Source organism: Podarcis liolepis (genome assembly GCF_965112155.1).
Source record: "Podarcis liolepis genome assembly, chromosome: 15".
NCBI lineage: Eukaryota > Metazoa > Chordata > Lepidosauria > Squamata > Lacertidae > Podarcis > Podarcis liolepis.
In genome coordinates this window covers 8,791,152-8,816,599 of record NC_139566.1, presented here as the reverse complement: position 1 = coordinate 8,816,599, position 25,448 = coordinate 8,791,152, and the positions used below count along the sequence as shown (strand labels likewise).

At 47.7% G+C, this 25,448-nt stretch overlaps 1 protein-coding gene across 1 annotated transcript in view; it reads left to right on the top strand.

The window, feature by feature from the left end:
* Positions 1–23,028, top strand: part of SLC27A3 (solute carrier family 27 member 3) — a gene marked incomplete at its 5' end in the record, with an annotated part of 30,666 nt that extends 7,638 nt beyond the window's left edge. The window contains 9 exon segments of the mRNA XM_083477050.1: positions 6,190–6,399; positions 8,616–8,774; positions 10,254–10,378; positions 11,445–11,639; positions 13,870–13,960; positions 14,074–14,272; positions 17,405–17,502; positions 20,074–20,204; positions 21,554–23,028. Coding sequence (XP_083333176.1) covers positions 6,190–6,399; positions 8,616–8,774; positions 10,254–10,378; positions 11,445–11,639; positions 13,870–13,960; positions 14,074–14,272; positions 17,405–17,502; positions 20,074–20,204; positions 21,554–21,730 — 1,385 coding nt within the window. The 3' untranslated portion in view covers positions 21,731–23,028.
* Positions 23,029–25,448: the final 2,420 nt, after the last annotated feature.

Sequence of the window (25,448 nt, the reverse complement as noted above, 5' to 3'; positions counted from 1 at the left end):
TCTCCAAACTGGGGGGAGATGCTCAGAAAAGGATGTTTATACCCATTTTTGAAAGGGATAGGTTAGAATTCAATGATCAAACAAGACTATGTCCCACAAAATATTCAGTTTCATGTAGGGACTTGATAAATCATACACCCCAGGTGCGTCAATGCCTGCCATAATTAAATAATTTTAATAAAACCACATCAATTACAAACAATTGCCTTAAAAAAAGAAGAAGTGTATTTGGATAGAAGTTGCACAGGCCTAAATTATATGAGAATGTGTTTGGCTTGCATCTGAACATATGTAAAGCATCCATGTTAAAAATAGCCTTCGCTGTGAACACGACTTGCTTAACAAGGAGGGATTGATTGAGTCAGGCCAACTCAAGGTTTTCTTTTTATAACGGGAGAGATAAAGGTATCGGTTCGAGATAGCGAGTGGGGAGTTGTGGCCTTCCAGTGTGGTATTCAAGTTTGGCCTGTCTCCGAAGGACGTTGCAGTCACAGAAAGATGCCTTTTATTCCCATGTTAATAAATGGGCTGCGTTGGAGTAAGGCAAATTGGCTTATGGGGCCTGTTTCGGTGTGTCTAAAACGGACCAGAATGGGTGCAGAAGGGAGAATATTTGCCACAGATGCTCCTGGGAGCCACAAGTTGCTTTTGAACTCGGGTCGTGCTCCCGGGTTTCCCATTAGGGTACCTGGTCGGCCACTGTGAAAACAGGATAATAGAATCATAAGAGTCGGAAGGAACCACGAGGGTCATCTAGTCCAACCCCCTGCAATGTAGGAATCTTTTGCCCAACGTGGGCTCGAACCCACGACCATGAGATTAAGAGTTGTGCTCTACCGACTGAGCTATGTTGCAGGTATTTTGTGGTTTTATATATTGATTTTATTCTGTGAACCGCCCTGAGACCCCCTGGGTACAGGGTGCTATATAAATTCAAGAAACAACAACAACAACGACTTTGGCCGGCTCCAGCAGACTCTTCTGAAGGTGCCGAAAACCGCCTCAGGGTGGCTTTCAAAGATGACTAGTCAAATTCATGGAAGGGAGGACTCGCCGGAGACAAAATGGCTAGAATCATAGAATCATAGAATCATAGAGTTGGAAGAGACCACAAGGGCCATCAAGTCCAACCCCCTGCCAAGCACGAAACACCATCAGAGCACTCCTGACATATGGTTGTCAAGCCTCTGCTGAAAGACCTCCAAAGGAGGAGACTCCACCACACTCCTTGGCAGCAAATTCCACTGTCGAACAGCTCTTACTGTCAGGAAGTTCTTCCTAATGTTTAGGTGGAATCTTCTTTCTTGTAGTTTGGATCCATTGCTCCGTGTCCGCTTCTCTGGAGCAGCAGAAAACAACCTTTCTCCCTCCTCTATGTGACATCCTTTTATGTATTTGAACATGGCTATCATATCACCCCTTAGCCTCCTCTTCTCCAGGCTAAATATGCCCAGCTCCCTTAGCCGTTCCTCATAAGGCATCGTTTCCAGGCCTTTGACCATTTTGGTTGCCCTCCTCTGGACACGTTCCAGTTTGTCAGTGTCCTTCTTGAACTGTGGTGCCCAGAACTGGACACAGTACTCCAGGTGAGGTCTGACCAGAGCAGAATACAGTGGCTGCCTAGAACCTCCAGCTTCAGAGCAAGTCTACCTCAGTACGAGAGGCTGGAGAGCCGCAGGTGGGGAGAGTGACTTGCGCTCAGGTCTTCCTTGTGGACTTGCCAGAAGGAGAGCAGGATGGGTCCTGTTTGGCCGGATCCAGCAGTCTACTCTTTTGCATGCTTCAAATGCGCTCTCGATTTGAATAAGGGAATTCAAAACAACAACAAACCCCTTCCTCGTTTGTCGGTCCTCCTGCAATGTGAGAAGACTCCCAAGGCTGCTTTTTGAACCACTAATTAATACCCCAACCTGAACCAAAGCCTTGTTTCCCACATCGCAGGGAACTGGGAGGCCTTTGTGGGGATTAACGCATCGCTGCTGCTGCTGCCTGCCGGGTTGATTCAATTTGCGGAGGGCTGTCGTCATCTTTGGGGTGGGGGCAGGGGCGGCAGCGGAGACAAAAGGCCGGCGAATGGACCTTCCCGGTGCGTGACTAATGGCTGCGTTCTCCGGCTAGCGAGGGAGGTGGGAGTGGGACCGCGGAAGCCAGCCCAGATTGCCCTCGCTCTCAGTGGGGAAACTGAGGTTAGCTGGCCGTATAGAACGCTGGCTTCTGCTGAGCCAGACTTTTGATCCGGCTAGCTCAATATAGCCTGCACTGATTGGCAGCAGCTCTGCAGGCAGAAGACACTAACCAATGCTACTTGGAGACGCCGGGAATCGAACGTGGGACCTTGGGCATGCAAATCTGGTGCTCTTTTTAATAATAATAATAATAATAATAATAATAATAATAATAATAATAATAATTTTTTATTTATACCCCACACTCCCCAGCCAAGGCCGGGCTCAGGGCGGCTAACAAGCAATAATAAAAACAAGTTGAATGAAAAACATGATTAAAATACAACAATTAAAATATTGAAACATTAAAATATTAAAATGCAGCCTCATCACAGGAGGAGAAAGGAAAAAGGAAAAAGAAAGAGGGGGAGGGAATCAAATTGATTCTAAGCCAAAGGCCAGGCGGAACAACTCTGTCTTACAGGCCCTGCGGAAAGAAATCAGATCCCGCAGGGCCCTGGTTTCATGAGACAGAGCGTTCCACCAAGCCGGGGCCAGAACTGAAAAGGCCCTGCCTCTGGTTGAAGCCAGTCTAACTTCCTTAGGGCCCGGGACCACTAGGGTGTTGTTATTTATGGACCTTGAGGCTCTCCGTGGGGCATACCGGGAGAGGCGGTCCCGTAGGTATGAGGGTCCTAGGCCGTGAAGGGCTTTAAAGGTCAAAACCAGCACCTTAAATCTGACCCTGTACTCCACTGGGAGCCAGTGCAGCTGGAAAAGCACTGGGTGAATATGCTCCCATGGCAGAGACCCCGTGAGGAGCCTCGCTGCAGCATTCTGCACCCGCTGGAGTTTCTGGGACAGCTTCAAGGGCAGCCCCACTTAGAGCGAATTACAGTAGTCAAGCCTGGAGGTGAGCGTCGCATGGATCACTGTGGCCAGGTGATAAGTAAATAAATATTAAAGATAAAAACAGCTACCTGCAATCGGAGAGTCATCTCCAAATGCACTGCAGAACCTCATTGGAAGTGTATATGCTAAAATCATCACAATCTTAACAAACATGAAAGGATGCCCGATAATCTCTATCGCTTGGACTGTTTTCCTCAAATGAAAAGATATATTGTATCCGCAGCAGCTATGCTCTACAGGGTTTATACAAAGGCAGGAGGGAATAACAACAAATACTAATTGAAATGTGTGCTTTACGCATGCCAAACTCTGCTGTAGACCATAGGCACCGTTCTGCCATATGCCTCATTATTTGTATGATCTATAAAGTCGCCCCAGACTTCCCTAAAAGTTACCATATTTTCCCCGTCCTCTTGCTACCTGCAATTTCCATGTCGGTTTCCCCAACAATGGTTATGGTAAAGTCGTGGGGTTTAAACTGAATTTAAACAAGACAAAACTATTAGTTAAAAATCTGTTGCCAGATGAAAAAATAATACAAATAAAAATCTACCCCAAAATTAAGTATTTAGGAGTATGGATAACACCAAATAATATTAACTTATATGAAGATAATTATACCAATTGTTGGAAAGATATCAAAAGACAGTTGGAGACATGGACTAGGTTAAATTTATCATTCTTGGGCTGTATTTCGGTAATTAAAATGATGGTTTTACCGAAGCTACTCTTTCTATTCCAAACAATTCCAATTATAGGAAAGACCAGCTGTATTGACAAGTGGCAAAAATAAATTTCTAAATTTTTGTGGAAGGGTAAAAAAACCAAGAGTAAAGCATAAGATATTAATAGATATTGTAGAAAGAGGTGGCTACAGGTTACTGGACTTGAAGTTATATTACGAAGCCTCATGTCTTCTCTGGTTGAAAGATTGGTGTACATTAAAAAATTGGGATATTTTAGATCTAGAAGGTCATGATACCCGTTTTGGGTGGCATGGCTATCTTAATTACGGGAAAATAAAGGCGCATAAGAGCTTTTCAAATCAATAATTGCAGTTATTCCCATGTCCTGGCAATGGTATTTCTTGTTGCAGTTAACAGATGGGGTACGAGTTCTTTGTTTCTAATTTATGGCATATCCTGACAAGGCTGGGTGATTATATCCAGTGGCGTAGCGTGGGGGGTGCCAGGGGTGCCGGCTGCACCGGGCGCAACATCTGGGGGGGCCGCGAGTCCAGAGGGCCCAGCCCCGTCGTGCCCTCGGCCCACCCCTATTGTCAGAGCGGCCGGCCAGCCTCTGCCTACTCCTACCTTGCCCACCCGAGGACTGCGGCAGCGCCCGCCCCCGTGGCCACCTACCCCCGCCTCGCCCATTGGCTTGCCTCCCTCAGCCCCGCCTCTCTCCGATGGCCGCGGGGGTGTCCTGCTCGGCGCCATCGCCTTTTTTCAGGAGGTAGGGAGGCTGGACAGGGAGGTGGGGTCGGAAGCGGGCAGAGAAGGAGGGGAGCTCATAGCCAAAAGGGCTGCACCGGCCGGCAAAGGGCCGGGGAAAGTTTGGAGAGGAGAAACGCACCGTCATGATTTCCCGGTGGAAGCGGCAGAATTAGGGATGGCGAAGCGTAATTACGCACGAATTTCGCTGGGTGAGAGCTTCGGGGATCGATCGACGGAAATGGGAATCAATTGGAATATGAGAAAGAGAGAGAGAGAGAGAGACCATCATTCATAGGCATAGATTTGTAGGGTTAGGGGGCGCAAATCCACGGGTTAGGGGGCGCAAATTACTTGCCTTGCCCCGGGTGCTGACAACCCACGCTACGCCGCTGATTATATCGTCCAAAGCTGGTTTGCAAGCCATAACATGATACCAGTTTCATCATTTTTGCCCTGGCAAATTATCATAAATCATTATATGTGTTTGTGTGCTATGCAAAAATCATGATGCGGGGAAAACCGTGAAGCCAGCCAATGCCTAGCACCATCCTTATTTCAGACATTGTGATATATCAGTATTTCGCAATGTTTGGCAGGTGATATATCACAATGTTGAAAACCAGATATGGCCCAATCCTAATCCTGACTATACAAGTTAAGCAAAGCCAGTCGTTGGTACTGTCTGCCTTGTGATCAAAGAGTTCTCTATAAAAACATTTCCCCAGAACATTCCTGTTTTTGGACACTTCCACCACATGTGTCGATATGTCCCTATAGAGAGACAACCTCTCCAACACAAAGGAGAACTGTTTGGGTCTATATAGACTAGGCGTCAAGGTGTTAAGTACCAACCATGTATGATTTTAAAGGGCTCTTTCTCTGTCTGTTGCCGATATGGATTTATGCGTTGCATTTGTCCACAGTCTTTCCATGCCTCTTCTTCAATTTCTAAATCCCAATTCAATCCTCACCATTTTCTCAAAGCAAATCAGGTGCTCTTATTACTGAGCTATGACCTACCCTTAAAAATAATTGTTAAGATTCCAGTCCTCATGATATGAGTAAATAGGAACATATAGGAAGCTGCCATATCGTGAGCCAGACTTTTGGTCCAGCTTACCTAATGTTGTCTACACAGGCAGGCAGCAGCTCTCCACGTTTCATCCTATTTCTTTGTATTATCCAGGAGTTAACAGCCACCTCAAGAGTTCATGAACCACAGCCGGTCCTTCTCATCCCAGGCTGTGGCTACCATTTTAAATAATACCATTTTAAAACAGCCGTGGCTCCCCCACCCTCAATAATTCTGGGAAGTATAGTTTGTGAGGGGTGCTGAGAGTTGTGAGAGACACACCCCACCTTCTCCTCACAGAGCAACAGTTTCCTGAGTGGTTTCACAACCAGCCCCTCTTCCCAGGGAACTCTGGGAGTTGTAGTTCCATGAGGGGAACTGGAGAGTCTCCTAACACCACTCAGCACCCATAAGGAAACTACAACTCCCAGAATTATTATCTTTTTTTGAGGAGGCAGAGCCGGGAGTGTTTAAAGTGGTAGTGTAGCGCCTAAATGTGCGTATGGAGGCGGCGGCAGCCTTAGCTGAGTTAGGCGATTCCTGGTCAGCCCACATTGTATACTGACGCTTACTTCCATCTTTCCGTCTCTCTGTCTCTTTGCAGAGCTTTTTGAAGCTGTGGAGCCCATCCTTCCCAGCTTGGAAGAAATGGGCGTGGCGGTCTGGGTGTTGGGGAAGGGGCCCTATCCTCCCCACGTGACTGGGCTCCAGGATCTGTTGGAGAAAGCGTCTGAGGAGCCCGTCCCCTTCGAACTCTCCACTCCAGACAGCTTGTCGGATACCTGTCTCTACATCTTCACCTCGGGGACCACAGGTATGGTGGGCAGTTTGTACAGGTAGCAGAAACCTAGGCTATGCCACCTCTGGTATAGTGGTCAAAGTGTCAGACCAGGACCTGCGAGAGGCCAGGGTTCGAATCCACCGCTCGGCCGTGAAGCTCACCAGGTATGACCTGGGTCCAGTCACGGCCTCTCAGCCCAACCAACCTATTAATTAACCAACTTATAATAAGATGTCAAGGAAATAAACAGCTATCTGACTTTTAGAAAACATCTGAAGGCAGCCCTGTTTAGGGAATTTTTTAATGTTTGATGTTTTATTTATATATATTTTAGGAAGTCGCCCAGAGTGGCTGGGGAAACCCAGCCAGGTGGGCAGGGTATAAATAAATTATTATTATTATTATTATTATTATTGTTGTTGTTGTTGTTATTATTATTATTATTATTATTATTATTATTATTGGAATTCAGGAAGGGAAGAGCCAAGTACCTTGAGCTCCTTGGAGAAAACGGGGGGGTATCAACACAATAAGTAAATACCGTATTTTTTGCTCTATAAGACTCACTTTTCCCCTCCTATAAAGTAAGGGGAAATGTGTCTGCGTCTTATGGAGCGAATGCAGGCTGTGCAGCTATCCCAGAAGCCAGAACAGCAAGAGGGATTGCTGCTTTCACTGCTCAGCAATCCCTCTTGCTGTTCTGGCTTCTGAGATTCAGAATTTTTCCCCCCTTGTTTTACTCCTCCAAAAACTAGGTGCATCTTGTGGTCTGGTGCGTCTTATAGAGCAAAAAATACGGTAGTAATCAGTGCATTTGCCCGTAAGGAATTTATTCCCCATCTATCCAGTGGAGAAGCGCTGAAACTAATGGTGTCTCCAGCCCCAAACACACACATGCAGAAGTGGCGCAGTCCAGAAATTTAAGTGCCAGACTGTACCACTTTGGTCTGCCTAGCTCAGTATTGTCTATTCTTACTGGCCGCGGCGTCTGGGATTTCAGATATGGAACAGTCCCAACCCTACTTGCAGATGGTGGGGATCGAACCTGGAACCGTTGGAATGCAAAGCAAATGCTTCCCCCAGCAGCAGATTCATTTGGTTCTGTACTAACAGCGAACTTGTTCTCATATGGATGAGAAGGCGGAACAGCACCATCCATCAGGATAAGCGGGAGGTCCCAGCGGGTTTGAGGGAACCCCAAGGTTTGCAGAATTATGCCCACCAGAAAAATGAGGAAAGCTCAATGGGGACAGAGCGTGCTCATTGGCCATGGAATGCTGCCTGGATGTCAGAGGAAAGGGGGAATCAGGGTAGCAGGGTCATGGAAGGGAGCATCCGGCAAAAGGGTAGTTTGTCTGCCTTGGCGCACTGACCAGGAACATGTTACGCTGCAACATTTCATTGCAGTATCCCAGTTGTAACATACTTATCCAAGTATGCAAAAGAGGACCACTACACCAAACAACAACAGCAACAACAACAGTTACAATGTGGAACTTCTGGAGCTTCTGCTTCTGAAATACAGGCGACTCTCGTTCTGAGGATAGTGCCTAAATCCAAAATCCCATATAGTCAAAGCACATAGGGTTCATTGGTGGGTGGGATTGCCAAAGTCTCCCCGCCCCCCACCAGATGTCCATCCCCTTTCTAATTTTTTTTTTAAATTGCCAAGCATGTATAAAGCTGAATGTGCGCAAGTTAAATGCATGTAAGTTGTAAGTTACCTGTAATTGAAGAAAATGTGGACCGCCAAAAGGAAAAAATGGAAAATGAAGGGGAGGAGGGTTGTGAGGGGAATATTCAGCAAAAGGGAGGAACATTTCATGCTGCAAACTTATTATAACATACTTACCCAGGTATGCAAAAGAGGATCACCCCAATAATAATAATAATAGTCATAGCAATAATAATAATAAGGTACAGTGGTACCTGGGTTTATGAACTTAATCCGTTCCAGAAGTCCGTTCTTAAACCAAATTCATTCTTAAACCAAGACACACTTTCCCTAATGAGGCCTCCTGCTGCCGGTATCCTTCCATTCGTAGACCGAGGTAAAGTTCGCAAACCGGGACACTCTTTCGGTTTTGCAGAGTTTATAAACCGAATAGTTTGTAAACAGAACTGTCCTTAAACCGAGGTAGCGCTGTACTTCTGAAATGTCTGGTTCTGAAATATTGGGGGGGGGGGGCAGAATAGACAAAAAGGGAGAGGGAACAGCTCAACTCTTCCTTCCCTCCTCTCTGTTCCAGGACTCCCCAAGGCGGCTCGCATCAGCCACCTCAAATCCATCATGTGCTTGGGCTTCTACCAGCTGGTGGGCGCATCCCGTTCGGACGTGATCTATGTGGCCTTGCCCCTCTACCACATGGCGGGGGGTCTTCTGGGGGTCATCGGCACTCTCGGCCTCGGTAGGTTCAGGGGCTTGGTGGATTGGAGCCCATGGAGTGGCTTTTTTTGGCGGGGGGAGGAAGCTGGCTTGTGGTTGCAAATGCCGGGTCATTACGTTTGCAGATGATACAACGGTGGTTGGTTTAATCACGGCTGGAGAGGGGGAGGCGGCCTGTAGGAAGGAAGTTGAGCAGTTGGGGGAGTGGTGCAGGAAAAACAACTTACTCCTTAACTTTAAGAAAACAAAAGAGATTATTGTGGACTTTAGGAAATGTAAATTGAATATTCAGCCACTCATTATTGAGGGGAAGCGTGTGGAACAGGTCTCGGTGTTTGGATTTCTGGGAATGGAGTGGAGAGATGATCTAACCTGGGGAGAAAACAGCAAAGACCTGACGAAGAGAGCACAACAGAGGTTATATTTTCTGAGAATCCTCCGGAAAAACAATCTCTCAAAGGACCTGTTGATGGCATTTTACCATTGTACTGTGGAGAGTGTATTAACTTATGGTCTGTGTGTGTGGTTTGGGAGCTGCACGGTCAGGGGAAAAACAATGCTGTCCAGGGTTGTAAAGACTGTGGAGAGAATAATTGGGTGCACTCTTCCCACCTGGGATCAAATCTACGCTTCCAGGTGTCATAAGAAAGTTGCAGAGATAGTGCAGGATAGTGCGCACCCCGGAAATGATCTCTTTCAGCTTCTGCCTTCTGGAAGAAGGTCCAGGGTTATAAAGACTAGGACTAGCCACCTGAGAAACAGTTTCTACCCAAATGGATTTATATCAACCCTGCTGTAGGATTTATATCAACCCTGCTGTAGTCTTTAAACCTCTACAGTTAGATCTTATATATGCCACAAATTTACCCCACTCTTCTTCAGACTTTGTCCCTTTTTGGTCTCAAATTCTGTAGGTCATTTTAGCTAATTCTGTATACTCAAAAAATTTAGCCTGCCATTCCATTATCGTTGGGGTCTCCTGTAATTTCCATTTTTCAGCTACCAGTATTCTAGCTGCTGCAGTAGCATATTGGAATAGTTTATGGTCTTCCTTCTTAACTTCCTTCCCTATGATCCCTAATAGAAAAGCTTCCGTTTTTTTTCGGGAATGTGTACTTAAGAAGTTTCTTCAGTTCATTATATATTAAATACCAATTTTTTTTCATCATTTCACACTCTGCTTTTTAAAAATATGACGCAACCAGCAAATGCAATGAATGACCAGAAACGTGATTTCGAGTTGAAAAATAAAAGAAAATGCAATAAATACTGACCAGGAACTTGTTTTAGAATTTAGAAAGGAAAGAAAGTGCAATAAATAATGAGGGCTAGAAACTTCCTTTGAAATAAAAAAAAAACGCAGTAAGTAATAAGGACTAGAAACTTGCTTTAAAATGTAGGAAAAGAAATGACAAAGTGGTGGTGGTGGTGCGAGTTATGCTTGGGCATCTTGTGGCTCCCAGCCGCTCTCTCTTTCTCAAGGAACCCCATCTCCTTGCAGGGGCCACTTGCGTTCTGAAGAAGAAATTCTCTGCCAGCCAGTTCTGGCCCGACTGCCGGCGCCATCGTGTCACCATCTTCCAGTACATCGGGGAGCTGTGCCGCTACCTGGTCAATCAGCCGCAGGTGAGTGCTGGGGGACGGAGGCCCTCTGCTGGTGAAAGGAGGGATTGCCACGCAAGCCGGTCACCCCTCTCCTCCAAAATCTGAGGAGAGGTGTGTGACTCTTCCAACTCTTAAAAAAAAAGTGGGGGGGGACGGACCTTTCAAGAGTTCCCTGGGAAGAAGGATTGATTCTTAAACCACTCTGGGAATTGTAGCTCTATGCGGGGCACCCCAACAACTCTCACAATAATTTTTTTAATTAATTTTCAATTACAACCCAGTGATAGCCTCATTATAACAACACCATAATATAACACAGTTACTAATACCAATCTTTCAATTACCAAATTAAATAAGTCAGGTGCCCTCCGGCATGCTAGTTCTGATGGTTTGATGGGTGTTTTTCTTAAATCTACGTTCCAACATCTTATTAATTTCATTTAAATTCCAATCATAATAATAATCCCATATACAACAACTGCAATATTTGCGACTGCTATTCGTGTTAACATCCCCAACAACTCTCAGCACCCTTAACAAACTATAGGTCCCAGGATTATTTCATCTTCCATGAACTTGTCTAATTGTCTTCTAAAGCCACCCAAATCAGGGGCCATCATCATCACCTCCTGTGGGATCTGCTAAGCGGTCTCTGCACCCCTTTAACTACTTTGTAATTTTTTTTTGAGATCTGATCCTATTTCTCGTGGCCCCTGGAGCCATTTCCATTTTTTTTTAAATTTCCATTTTATTTATTTGTTAACATTCTTATATTACATCGGTAAACGTTGTCATATTACATTACAGGACTTACTATAATATAATTTCCAACGTGTATACAAAAATTATATACAAATTTTATATACCTGGAAAGAAAATGAAACAGAAAAAAGAAAGAACAAAGAGGAAAAAAACGAAAACAAATCCCCCCCCTGCAAAATCATATACATACAAACACACTAGACTTCCTGTCTTTCCCGTTGTATATTCCTTTTTTACAAGTGAATGTACCCTGGAGCCATTTCCAAGCATCGGCCGAATTCTCCTCCTTGCTCTCGGCTCATTCCTTCTCCTCCCTCCCTCCCAGAGCCCCAGTGACCGGGAGCACACCTTGCGCATGGCGGTGGGCAGTGGCCTTCGCCCGGATGTCTGGCGTGAATTCCTGCGCCGCTTTGGGAACCTGACGATCGTGGAGACCTATGGCATGACCGAAGGGAGCGTCAGCCTCTTCAACTACACGGGGGCCGTGGGGGCCGTGGGACGCGCCTCTTGGCTCTATAAGGTGAGCATTGACAGGGTCTCTGCGAGGAAGCAGGTGTAGGGCATCAGGATGTGGCGAAGTGGATACCTGAGGCCAGGGCTGGATTTAGGTTTATGTGGCCCTAAGCCAGGGGTCAGCAAACTTGGTCAGCAGGGGGCCGGTCCACTGTCCCTCAGACCTTGTGGGGGGCTGGACTATATTTTTTGGGGGGGGTGATTGAACTAATTCCGATGCCCCACAAATAACCCAGAGATGCATTTTAAATAAAAGGGCACATTCTACTCATGTAAAAACAGGCTGATTCCCGGACCATCCGTGGGCCGGATTTAGAAGGCGATTGGGCCAGATCCGGCCCCCAGGCCTTAGTTTGCTTACCCATGGGACTCGGAGGCCTAGCTCAGACTTCTTTTCACTACAAATGTAACTGTAACCACAAGATTAAAGCCTGCCTTCAGGATCCTACTGCGAACTGAATGTAAGTAAACTTTACCACTACAGTGGACGCTCGGGTTGCGAATGTGATCCGTGTGGGATGCACGTTCGCAACCCATGCACATGCGCAGTTGAGATTTGGCGCTTCTGTGCATGTGCGACTGCCAAAACCAGGAAGTACAGTGGTGCCTCGCAAGACGAAAAGAATCCGTTCTGTGATTCTCTTGGTCTAGCGTTTTTTTCGTCTTGCGAAGCAAGCCCATTGACGGATTAGCGGATTAGCGCTATTAGCGGCTTTTAGCAGCTTATCTGCTGATCGGATCAGCTGATAAGCGGTTTAGTGGCTTAGAAAAAGGGGGGGGGAGGAAAAAACCAGCAGGAACTCGCAAGACATTGTCGTCTTGCGAAGCAAGCCCATAGGAAATTCGTTTTGCGAAGCACCTCCAAAACGGAAAACTCTTTCGTCTAGCGAGTTTTCCTTCTTGCGAGGCATTCGTCTTGCGGGGCACCACTGTACCGGAACGTTACTTCCCGGAACGGTACTTCCGGGTTTTGGCGGTCCGTAACCTGAAAAAACGCAACCCGAAGGGTCTGTAACCCGAGGTATGACTCTACTTTAAACAAGGCTGTCGTGTTGTTATTATTTATAAGAGGGAAATAAAGGGGAAAAATTACCAGGAACAATCCAGTCTGGACAAGCCAGACTGGACTGCTTAACTTAAATGATTCTAACGAATCCATCAACTTGCTTCTAGCAATGTGCAAGGGAATGCGCTCTGCTGCTTGCTCACTAGCGTGAGCGAGGAGAGATAATATTTAATCAATATATCCTCTCCTACGTTCCTCAACATGAAGATCTCGGAGCCTGGGCAGCTCTGTATGTGAGGATACGGACTTCCTTTCTTTTTAAAAAATATTTTTAAACATTTTTTAGCAAAGCACTTTAAACAATTACTAAACATACTTTTATATCTTATACACATTTTTTGATTTCTATCAATCACGTCTGAAAATTTTCCAATCTTATCACTTGGTTTACATTTCTTACTTTCACGATTACATTTAAATATTATAACTAATGTCTCTCTTCTTTGCAATATTCCATATATTTCTCCTTAAAAAAACTTCTTGTAGGCCTACTAGCGTAATTTGTTGATTACAGTTGCTCTTCAAACAGTTCGTATATTTCTTCCAATCTTCTGTAAATCTCTGGTCCTGCAGGTTTCAAATCCTTCCTGTCATTTTATCCAATTCTGCGTAGTCCACTAATTTTGTCTGCCATTCTTCTTTCGTCGGTAATTCTTCTTGCTTCCATTTCTGAGCTAACAATACCCTTGCTACTCAGGATACGGACTTTCAGATAGCCTGGGCCTAAGCTTTGTAGGATCTCCAGATAGGGTTGAGCCTGGAGATGGGAGGCTGTGTCCTGCCGGAAATCACTGGTGTTATGTACTGAAATTCTCACCCTGGGCCAGCAGGGGGATACTGTAGATAGTTATGCAAATAAGGGATTGAAAGTGACGTTCAGTGATTGGATAGTTTTAGAAAACTGTTACAGTTACGTTGTACTGGAGCTCTATATAAGCAGGCTGACTGAACCCTTCGGTTCAGTTCTGTTCTGGCCTCTGAATAAACAAGAGCTGTTTGAAGAATCGCTGTGTCGTCTGATATGCTCACCCACAACTTAACAGCTGGATTCCCAACTCCCATCATCTCTAAAGGCCAGGGGTGATGTCAGGAGCTGAATCCCCTGTTTAGCCCCCGTACCCATTTCATTGTATTTTTTGAAAGGCTTCATTTGCACCCCTACTCTCTGCAGAAGTTCGTCCCCTTCGAACTGGTCCGTTACGACGTGCTTCGAGGTGCTCCCTTCCGGGACAAGGCGGGACGGTGCCAGCGTGTCAAGAGAGGTGAGCAAGGTGTTGTTTGTTCAGTCGGGGGCGGAGAGAGAGCCGCCTTCCGTCCCACCGTGGCGACCCCACACTTCCAGGTCGGTGACTGTACGTCTCTGTTTTTGCGTCAGGGGAGCCCGGCCTTCTGATCTCTCCCGTGACTCCGCAGACACCTTTCCAAGGCTACGCCGGAGGGCGCGAGTTGTCGGAATCCAAGCTCCTCCACGGGGTCTTTTCCAACAGGGACACCTATTTCAACACCGGCGACCTGATGGTGCAGGACAAGCGCGGCTTCGTCAGTTTCTGGGATCGCACCGGAGACACATTCCGGTATGTTTCCTCCTCCTCCTTTTCCTCTTGGAAGTTGTGGGTCAGGAACTCCTGGATCTGAAGAGGGTGGCAAGAGCAAGTTTTTATTCCGAAAGTGCGGCCCGGAGGAAAACGTTTGAGAACCGCTGGTTTAGAGAGTGCAGGTCCCTGCTTGTAGGAGCTTACAGTCTAAGCTTCGTCAAGAGGAAAGAGGAGGCAAGTTTTTATTCCGAAAGAGGAAAAAGTTTGAGAACCGCTGGTTTAGAGAGCGCAGGTCCCTGCCTGCAGGAGCTTACAGTCTAAACTTTGTCAAGAGGATGTCAAGGAGAGACGTGCAGGAGAGCTTTGGGGTTCTGTTGGGTTGGAAGTGAGGAGGCTGGAGACATTTTACTCCCTTGGGATGACTTCGCAAGTTTCAAACTGACCTGGAAACTGTCCCAGAAATCTTGTTCCCTGAGTCAAGATACCGTCTCTCCATGCCCCAGTTTCCCTCTAGGTGGAGGGCAGCATTGCACTCGGCTCCTGCTTCTGGGATTCCCAGAAAAAGTATCTGGCTGGCACTGTGAGGGAAGGATGCTGAACTCTGGCCTGCAGAGCCCTCCAGCTGTTCCTCTGTCCTTCTCCTCCTCCCTGCCTCAAATTCCTCGCAGGAATCTCCATCCTTTCCTTTCCCTCTGCCTCGGTTTCCCTTTAGGTGTCTATTTCCTTTCTCCCCCTTTGTTCCCAGTTGCCGGCTGGCCTGCTCTTCTATTCCAAGCTGCCTGGAGGAAGCATTTTCCTCTCCATTGCGCTACCCCACCTGCCACGCACCCACTGGGAAATGTTAAGAACACCCATAGCACCTTCTTTGCTGCTCCTGGGCTTCTCCTGCCCATCAGACTCTCCCCTCCTCTTATTTTTAATCGCCAGCTGCTTTGCATTCTCCTGCTGCCCTGTCTTCTGATGCAAAGGCGCCCCCGTGTGGCCTGACCTACATTTCTCAACTTAAGCCGCTTTCGAAAGCCTGCTCGCTATTTACAACACGGAGCTGGCCACAGGAGGGCGCTCTTTGCTAAAGAAAACTTTCTGGAGGGGGAAACAAGGACAGCCGCGAAGGAACCTCCCAAAGCAGAGGTGACTGATGTGGATGTTTTAATAGAATCGTAGAGTCGGAAGGGACCTCAAGGATCATCTAGCCCAACCCCCTTGCAGTGTAGGAATATGCAGGTGTTCCTTTCAGGGATCAAACCTGCAACCTTGGCATTGTCAGCAGCACGCTCTAGCCGACTGAGCTATCCAGTTTCGCCAGACTCCCAACTCCCATCATCCCTGATGAACCACTGGCTGTGCTGCCTGGGGGCTGATGGGAGTTGGAGTCCAGATTCCCCCATTACAGTGGACCCTCGAGTTGTGAACGTGATCCGTGCGGGATGCACATTCACAACCCGCAGCGTTCGCAACCCATGTCTGTGCACACGCGGCTTGCGATTCGGCACTTCTGCGCATGTGCAAAGCATGATTTAGCGCTTCTGCACATGCGCGAAACCTGGAAGTAACCCGTTCCGGTACTTCCAGGTTTCGGCAGTCCGCAACCCGAAAAAACGCAACCTGAAGCGGCTGTAAGGTATGACTGAAGGTATGACTGTATTATTTTTTATACATTTTTATTAATTTTGTAACATATCGTTTCCAACAGTCATTTAACATACATTCTTATCTGTCAGGGGTTCAGGAGCAGAGGCGAGGGCAAGGGAGGAAACAGAGAGCGAGGGGGAGGAGTCCGAAGAAAAGATGAGTGATGACGACGACCCGAGATCTCCGAGTCTTTCCAGTGAATCAGAAGATTCACAGAAAGGAGCGCCAGTGGCCAGAGCAAGGGGGGAGCCTAGGGGGACACCCCAGGAAGAAGGGTCCAGAGGGGGTTCAGAGGGCAGCAGTTGGAAATCGGGGCCAGCGTCCCCAACAGAGCGCAGTGGAGAGGAAGGGCGCCAGGTATCGAGCTCGGGCAGCTCGCAGCAGTGGGGAGGGCATGAGTCAGGAGTGGCCACACCTCCATCGGGGAGCGAAGAAACGGTCAAGCGGAAAGTGGAAGGTTGGGCGCGCGCGCCAAGTTAAAATGCACAGGAAGGCGGCGCAGTAAGCAGCCCGGAAAGGGAGCCAGGTCCTAAAGCCCGACGCAAGGAGACAGAAGGGTCCGGGGGGTCAGCGTCAGAAGAGTCCAGGAAGGAAGAGACCACGGGGGGCAGAGGGACCCAGAGAAGAACGGTCAGGCGGAAAAGGTGGAGTAAGGCTAGGGTATTAAGTTGGTGTACAGGGGGCGGAGACTCAGACGGAGCTTCGCCGGTCTAGCTTATAAGACGTAGAGCTGCACGCGGCAGCTTGAAAATGGAAACTGTAACTCAATAAAGACTTTTATAAAGTGAACGCTGGCTAGCGTGATCCTCTGTGAGCTAGGATCTGGGAGCAGCTCTGACATTATCTTATACAATATTTTAGACTTCCGTCAACTACCTCTGAAGATTTTCCGTTCTTTATACTTAATCTGCATTTCTTAATTTCTCTTATTACTTTTAATTGTCCTTAACTAATGATTCTCTTCATAGTCTTCCTTGCAATATTTCACCTAATCCTCCTTACAAAACTTCTTGCAGTCTTACTGGCGTAATCTGTTTATTGCAATTGCTTTTCAAACAGTTCAGATATTTACTCCACAGATTCCCCCATTTTGAGAGCAAGAGAAATGGGATCAATGACCTAGCAGGAGGTTGGGCTTTGATTTGCTGGGTGGATTTTGAGCAGAATTTGGACAGGCAGCCATCTCCTAGCTCAGAATGTCATGTGTTGGGCAATAAATTGGGCTTGACGATCAGGGAAGAACAATAACCCTCCAACTCTGTGGGTCTGGGAGTCTATATCCTCCACCTTTTCCACCATTATCGTTTTTAATTTTAGCTGTGATGGCTGCTTTGCGCAGGGTTGGACTAGATGACCCTTGAGGTCCCTTCAAATTCTGTAATTCTATTATCGTATTATAATGCTTGCTTTTCCCCCTTCCCATGCCTGGCACAGAGCCACCTTGCCAGCCTCTGCCCCCAGGACTACGCCCTGCGATTCCCCAGATTCTTCCACATCCCTTTAACCCTTTAATTCTATTTTCTCCCTGCCCTTTCCTAGGTGGAAAGGAGAGAACGTGGCCACGACAGAAGTAGGCGAGATCCTGGGAAGTCTGGACAGCTTGCTGGAGGTCACTGTTTATGGTGTCACGGTTCCAGGTACTCTTGAAATGAGGGGCTCTAGAATGTGTTTTTCAAATTACCGGTTTTTTTGCACCATAACACTCACTTTTTTCCTCCTAGAAAGTAAGGGGAAATGTCTGTGCGTGTTATGGAGGAAATGCCTACGGGTGGCATGCCTACGGATTTTCCTCCCCTAAAAACTACGTGCGTGTTATGGTTGGGTGCGTGTTATAGAGCGAAAAATACGGTATTATTTTACTTCTTTATTTGGACGGTTTATATACCACTTTTTTAAAAATACCAGAACTCTAAGGTTAAAACATCTTAAGCAAAACAGCATTTTTTTTAACCACCAGAGAACATCCACGTTCTATAAAACACAATTAACAGATAAAATGGAGCGTCCTGTAATCAAAATATGCACTAGGCATACAAACCAACTACAAAAATAATGTAATTCTAGGAACCATATTACAGAGGTACCTTGGTTTACAACCGTAATCCGTTCCGGAGGTCCGGTTGTAAACCAAAGAAGGTTGTAACCCAAGGCGTGCTTTCGCCAATGGGGCCTCCCTTCAAAAATTGGTTGTAATAAATATATATATATATATAAATGGGTTGTAATCCAAAAAAGGGACACACACTTCCAGGTTTGACATGGTTGTAATCCAAAGAAGTTGTAATCCAAAGCGGTTGCAAACCAAGGTACCGCTGTGCAGGAAAGGGCTGGGATTTGGGTAGAGGGTGTCCCAGGCGTAGCTGTCAACGTTTCCCATTTTTTAAGGGAAATTCCCTTATTCTGAATTCCTTGCAAGAAAAGGGAAAAGTTGACAGCTATGGTCCCAGGGTGTCAGCCTGCCCCTTCTCGTCCTACTCAGAGTAGACCCATCAAAGCTAATGGACATGACTAAGAACACCTTCCACTTTACCACAGATACCACTTCAAAGAGCCACGGTTTCCCCCAAAGAATTCTGGGAAGTGTAGTTTGTTGAGGGGGCTAGTTCTCTCACAGGCCTACAATTCCCAGAGTCCCCTGGGAAGAGGGATTGAGCACTGAACCACTCTGGAAATTATGTGATGGCTTGATCTCCTGCCTCCTAAACCCTTCAGAAGATATCCGGTGTTTCTTCAATTGCTGGACGTTTCCAAATTGTGTGTGTTTGTAGCCTCAATCACCCCACAACCCCACTTCACACAATCATGGCTTCTCCCAAAGGATCTTGGGAAGTGTAGTTCATTTAGAGTGTCGAGAGTTGTTGGCAAACCCCTGTTCCCCTCGCCGAACTACAATTCCCAGAGTTCCCTGGGACGAAAGGGGTGTGGATTGTTCAAACCACTCTGGGAACAATAGGCGGTTGGCCACTGTAAGAAAAAAAGATGCCGGACTTTTGTGGGCCTTCGGCCTCATCCTGCAAGGCTCTTCTGATGCTGATAGCTGTGATTGTTCAGAATGGAACTCTTAATTTCGGGTCACGGGTTCGAGCCCCACCTAGGGCAAAAGACTGAAGGGGGTTGGACTAGATGACCCTTAAATATATATATATATATATATATAATCATTTTTTCCGATACAAACAACAACCGCAAAAGACACTACAACAAAACCATAATAACAATAATAACACAATTTGACAATTCAGATTTTTTAAAAATGATAAGTATATGACTGCACCCTTTTAACAATATTTTCCCACCTCTCTCTCCTCCCCCCACTATCCGCCTTATTGCTTAAATATTCATTCCAGATTTCTTCATATCTATCCATTCTTAATTTGCGTCAACGTGCAATTCGTTCATATGTAGCTAATCTGTCGGTATTATCAATCCATGTGCTCAATGGAATCTTTTTGCGGCTCTTCCAATTCATCAAAACAATTTTTTTTTTTTGCTTCTAATATAGCGCGGTACATCCATTTTTTTTAACCCCTTGTGGTCCTTTCCAACTGTACACTTCTAATATTCTAAGAGCCTCCCTGTCCCAAGGCAGTCTACCTCTGAACAGTAGATGCCGGAGACAAACAACGATGCCTTAAGCACCCTGCCTGGGGACTTGCTGGAGGAATCTGGTTGGCCACTGTGGGAACAGGATGCTGGACTTAGGTGGGCCATTGGCCTCTTCTGGCTGCCAGACTCTTCTGATGCCCTGGCAGGCCTAACTTGGCCCCTGCTTGTCAGAGGTTCCCATACGGATACAGTGGTGCCTCGCAAGACGAAAAGAATCCGTTCTGTGATTCTCTTCGTCTAGCGGTTTTTTCGTCTTGCGAAGCAAGCCCATTGACGGATTAGCGGATTAGCGCTATTAGCGCTTTTAGCGGCTTATCTGCTGATCGGATCAGCTGATAAGCGGCTTAGCGGCTTAGAAAAAGGGGGGGGGAGGAAAAAAAACCAGCAGGAACTCGCAAGACATTGTCGTCTTGCGAAGCAAGCCCATAGGAAATTTGTTTTGCGAAGCACCTCCAAAACGGAAAACTCTTTCGTCTAGCGGGTTTTCCGTCTTGTGAGGCATTCGTCTTGCGGGGCACCACTGTACATATATCCGCTTGTGCCGCATTCCAGCGTGAGACCCTGGCTTCATCTTCCCCTCTCCCCCCTGCCTCTTCCCCCAGGGCACGAAGGCCGAGCAGGCATGGCGACCGTGGTGCTGAAGCCAGGACAGGAGTTTGATGGTGCCCAGGTCTACACGCACGTGGTGGAGCTCCTCCCGCCCTTCGCCCGCCCTCGATTTCTGCGCATCCAGGTACGAGGAGTGCCCCATGCAGCCTGCGCCTCTTCCACAGCCGTGCAGGAAAGAGGGATGTTTGTGTCTGTGTCTGTCTGTGTGTGTTGGAGGCTGGGTTCCTGGTGCCGGGAAGCGGTGATGAGCAGGATCTTGTGCCGGAACGTGGTAGTCTCAGCGCTTGTGTCTGTAGCGAAAAGAGGCCCTGCTTGTGATTTTTCAGCCAAAGGTGGGTGTCAGCCCTGCGGCCCCCCAGGCCTCCCTCTCTGGCCTCTTGGGATTCACCTCGGTTGCACCCCTTATCCTCAGACCACACCCCTTGCTGCCCCAGCGTCACACCTTCCTTGGGTATTGTTCCCTGGCTGAAAGGTGTTTCTGAACTCTGATATGCTACCCATTTGCATGGATGTGGGATAGAGAGGATGGATGTAGGATAGATGTAGGATAGGATTGGGACGCGGGTGCCGCTGTGGGTTAAACCACAGAGCCTAGGACTTGCCAATCAGAAGGTTGGCAGTTCGAATCCCCGCGACGGGGTGAGCTCCCGTTGCTCGGTCCCTGCTCCTGCCAACCTAGCAGTTTGAAAGCACGTCAAAGTGCAAGTAGATAAATAGGTACCACTCCAGTGGGAAGGTAAACGGCGTTTCCATGCGCTGCTCTGGTTTGCCAGAAGCGGCTTAGTCCTGCTGGCCACATGATCAGCTGTATGCCGGCTCCCTCAGCCAATAAAGCGAGATGAGCGCTGCAACCCCAGAGTCGGCCATGACTGGACCTAATGGTCAGGGGTCCCTTTACCTTTACCTTTAGGATAGAGAGAGGGGCGGGTGTGGGTCAGTCCCGTCCCCCCCATTTGTATTTTATTAAGTTTGAACCCTTTTAACACATACAGTCAAAACGCAATTTCGTCTTTTCTCTTGTTTTTGTCGACTTCCCACCCCGTTTTCCATTGTTGTTCCTCCCGTTCTGTTCTGCTGCACCCGATCTTCCGTCTGCCGAATCACAGCCACAATATTACAGTCTAAACGTTTCTGTCGCTCATAGCTCAAATCCTCCTTGCCACTTCATCATACCATATATCTTTAAACAGTCCGAAAAAGGCATCTGTTCTCCCATAAAAGATTCTCTTAATTTTGTGGTTAATTTTTACCAATTCTGCATTGTCCGTTAACTTACTTACCTATTCCTCGGGTGGGAGTCAATTTAAGCTTTTGCCTCTGGCCCTGCCCACCGCTGCTATGCAGCCCCCAGAAGGCTGTCTATCAGTCGGAGATGCTGCCAGCTGCAACGTCCCTGCATTTGGCGGGGTGGCCTGGATGACCTCCCGAGGTCCCGACCCCTCAATTCTGTCCTTTCTCTCTCCTTCCCACCAGGAACACTTGGAGGTGACGGACACCTTCAAGCAGAAGAAGGTCCGCCTGGCAGACGAAGGCTTCAACCCGACGCTGATCTCGGACCCTCTTTTCTTTCTGGATGACGCTGCGAAATCGTACGTCCCTCTGACCCACGGCGTCTGGGAGGGGATAGCTGCTGGTCACGTCCGGTTATAACCTGCACCCGTTTCTCCTGATTCGTACCCGAACCCCAGTGCTCTGACCTGGGGGCTGCAGGGTGTCCTTGAAGACTTTAGCCTCCTTCGTTTCCACCTCGGCCTTAAAAGGCTCTTGTGCCTCTTTCTACACCCCAGATTTTCTCTCCTAGCTGTGCCCCAGGTGACCCCACGCCTCTGCTAGTGGGGTGCCCCCTTAGCGAGGACTTGACGCCCCCTCCTAGCCCCTCCACACAAATGAAGAGGGGGGGGGGCTTATTCCTGCCCAGATGTTGTTGGACTCAACCTCCAATCATCCTCCACCCAGTCCATCATCTGAGGGTTACCTCCTTTACACCTCTGTACATGTAGAAATTAATTTTTGTCCAGTGGTGATTTGCAATCTTGCTACTGTTAAGCCACTGAGAATCCACCGTCCTTACTGATCTACTGCAGATCACCCAGAAATCAACCGGCAGATCCTCGTTTTCGTCCTGTCCTCTCTTGTGGCTGCTCTCTTCCTCTGTAAGAATTTCCCTTCCTGGGTTGGGCTAAGGCAGGGCTGGGGGGGCCTGTTGTTGGACTATAACTCGCATCATCCCTGACCCTCTGGCTGTGGGGGCTGCTGGGAGTTGAAGTCAAACGACAGCTCCCATCATTCGTGGCCATTGGCTGTGCTGACCGGGGCTGCTGGGAGTTGCAGTCCTAGAGCATCATGGTTCGACAGCACCCATCGGCCCTGATGGCTGGCGATGCTTGTTGCAGGGGCTGATGGGAAATTCCTCCGTCCCCATGCTGTGGCCCAGCAGCTAACTTATTCCCAGTAGTGCCCAACCTCGTTGCCTTTGGGAAAACTTGCAAAGCGGATCACGGAGGCTGACGGGCCGTAGCTGTTAAGACCATGATCCGTCCTCCAGTTCTGGTGTCGACTCGGCCCCATCTGGTGGTCGCCCCCCAGCTGCTGTGCCTCAGATACTTCAGTCTCCCATCTACAATAGGGAGAAATGGAACACCAGCCCGCCTTACAAGAGTGTTGTGCGAATCGCTGAGATAACAGATGCGGCACACATGGACCGGACAAACCACATCAAGTCTTATTTTCACAATGTTCTCTGGGCTGGGACGAGAAGCGGGGTATTTTTGTGAGGTGGCGGTGCTCTTCTGCTCTGCCGACGAGGTTTTTTGCAGGCAATGGACCTGCTTTTAGGAGTTAGCAGGCCTGGTTTCAAGGTGAGGGGCTTGTGAGGGAACTATGGGTTGGGGTTGTTTATTTTCTATTCTTCGTATCAAATAAAGTTCCTTTTTTTTTTTGGTACCAGCTGAAGTGTGGTCTTTATTGCTTCAGCAGGAAATCGTCTCATCAACTTTGTTCCAGAAAGAAATCTGTTTTGGGGACGGGGTGGTATAAATCTGCTTTGGGGGTGGGTCTTTGCCTGGATTTTGGCTGTGTGTGGAAAGAGCCTAACTTGAGAAGGGAAGCCCCCACATGGCTAACATGAGGTATCCATCATCACATGGAGTCAGTTTTAGGAACGTTCAGCTTCATTGAATGTTGGAAGAGGTGGCCCTCCTGGCTTCTCAGTCTGGACCTTGAGAGACTCTCTCCAAGCTCCTCTCCTTGAATGCCTTTGCTAGGTAGAAGGGTGGCATTTGGCTTACCTGGGACGTGTGTGTGTTTGTTTGTCAAAACCTCTGACTTCTGTATGACATGGAAGTAGCCTACTGTGCAAAGGTACAGAGTCATATCTGTTACTCCTCCCCTTTTTTGCATATTGGCCCTGCCCACCAATTGCATGCGGCCCTCAGAATGTTGCCCAGAGGCGTGTGTGGCCCTCGGGCTGTTTCCCATTCCAGTTTTGGGCTATGAGACCATAGCAGATCAGGTCTGGTGTGTGTGTGTGTGTGTGTGTGTGTGTGTGTGTGTGTGTGAGAGAGAGAGAGAGAGAGAGAGAGAGAGAGAGAATATCTTCCTAATGCTTGAAATGAGGAGGCAGTGTGTGTGTGTGTTTGTGTGTTTGTGTATTTGTGTTACCAGCCATGAAGGTTTGCAAACTATCATTAGTGAGGGTCAGTCGGTTTCTCTCCTTTCAGTTTAGTCTGGGTCAAAGGGCTGAATACATTATATTGATCTTTTCTCAATCATCTGAAAGGCTGAGGGTCCTATTAAGCTGTGCCACATTGGGGGCAGGGAACAGGGAGGAAGGAGCCTGGAAACTACAGGACCCCACAAACCCTCCAAGTCTTTATCCCCTGCATCTAAGGGGGCATTATATGAGATGACTGAGTGCCTCCTCACCTTGTTATCTTCCGCTCTGAACCACAATGTAGTTTTTGTTTTATAAAGGAGTAGCAATACCATTGGCAGCAGCATCTGGAACAACCAGGAACTTGCTTGGGGCTCCTAAGTATTCAGAGAGCCCTCTAGCCTGACCAGAGTCTCCGTGGCCCATTTTCTTGGAGGGCTCTTGACAACTAAAACGTTGAAGCGTTTCTGCGCTTTCCATGATATAATCCCTTGACTGCTTTCGGATTTTCCCGCCTTCCCGCTTCCCTCTGAACAATCTTATGTACTGTTAACGTTTTATGTTTGCGTTTGGTGGACTGCACAGTGGTACCTTGGGTTAAGAACTTAATTCGTTCTGGAGGTCTGTTCTTAACCTGAAGCACCACTTTAGCTAATGGGGCCTCCTGCTGCCGCCGCACCACTGCTGCGCTTTTTCTGTTCTTATCCTGAAGCAAAGTTCTTAATCCGAGGTACTATTTCAGGGTTAGCGGAGTCTGTAACCTGAAGCGTCTGTAAACCCGAGGTACCACTGTACGTGAATTAGGTAACTCATTTCTGGGGTGGTGGCCTTGTGATTCTCTTGGGGCTTACAACCTGGGGTGATGCTTTGGACGTCCACTGGAAGCTTAGGCCCACGAAAGCTTAGGCCGTTGTCTTTAAGGTCTCACAAAATTCTGCCATTTTTTACACTGCCTAACCAATGCAGGAAGATGTCCTCACATTGTCTGTCTGTCTGTCTGTCTGTCTGTCTGTCTCTCTCTCTCTCTCTCTCTCTCTCACACACACACACACACACACACAGAGTCTTCAAGGCCTGACGTGCCCAAGTAAATATTTTTTGGGGAGAGATGATGAACGCCTTCTGTCCCCCTACCGCATCTTTATTCATAAGACACTAATCCTCCCGCGGCAGTCTGGGAGAGTTGGGGGGCAGGGAGAGGGTCAAGCCAGGCCTAACCCATTAAGGTGGGGAAGAATCTCCTCTTCCTAAAAAAAAGGGGGGGCAGCAACAACCCAGAATTCATCAACCCAGGAACTTGATGTACACAAACACGCCAGTATCCCGGTGTGTTTGCAAGAGAGCAAAAATAAAATTATTTTTGCTTAGGGACACACACACAGAGCAACTCTGAATCTGAGACGTGGAAGAAATAAAGACGGGGTCCCTTGCGCTATCCACTCTTAAGGGCTCCACTGCCCCCATCACCGTTGCTTTTTGAAATGTCCCCCGTCCCCCACATCCCAAAATGTGTGTTAAAAAGCTCAACAACAGGACCCCACTAAATAAGGCATGGCTGGCTGGGTTGCGGATTCCCCCACCCCCACCCCGGACAATTGAACCCTGCCCTGGTGCCATTCTCAGCTGCAGTGGGATTTAAGTGCTGAGAAACAAACGAAGATTCTCATATAACTTCAAGACATATAACATATTTGCAATTAAATAACAATAAAGCAG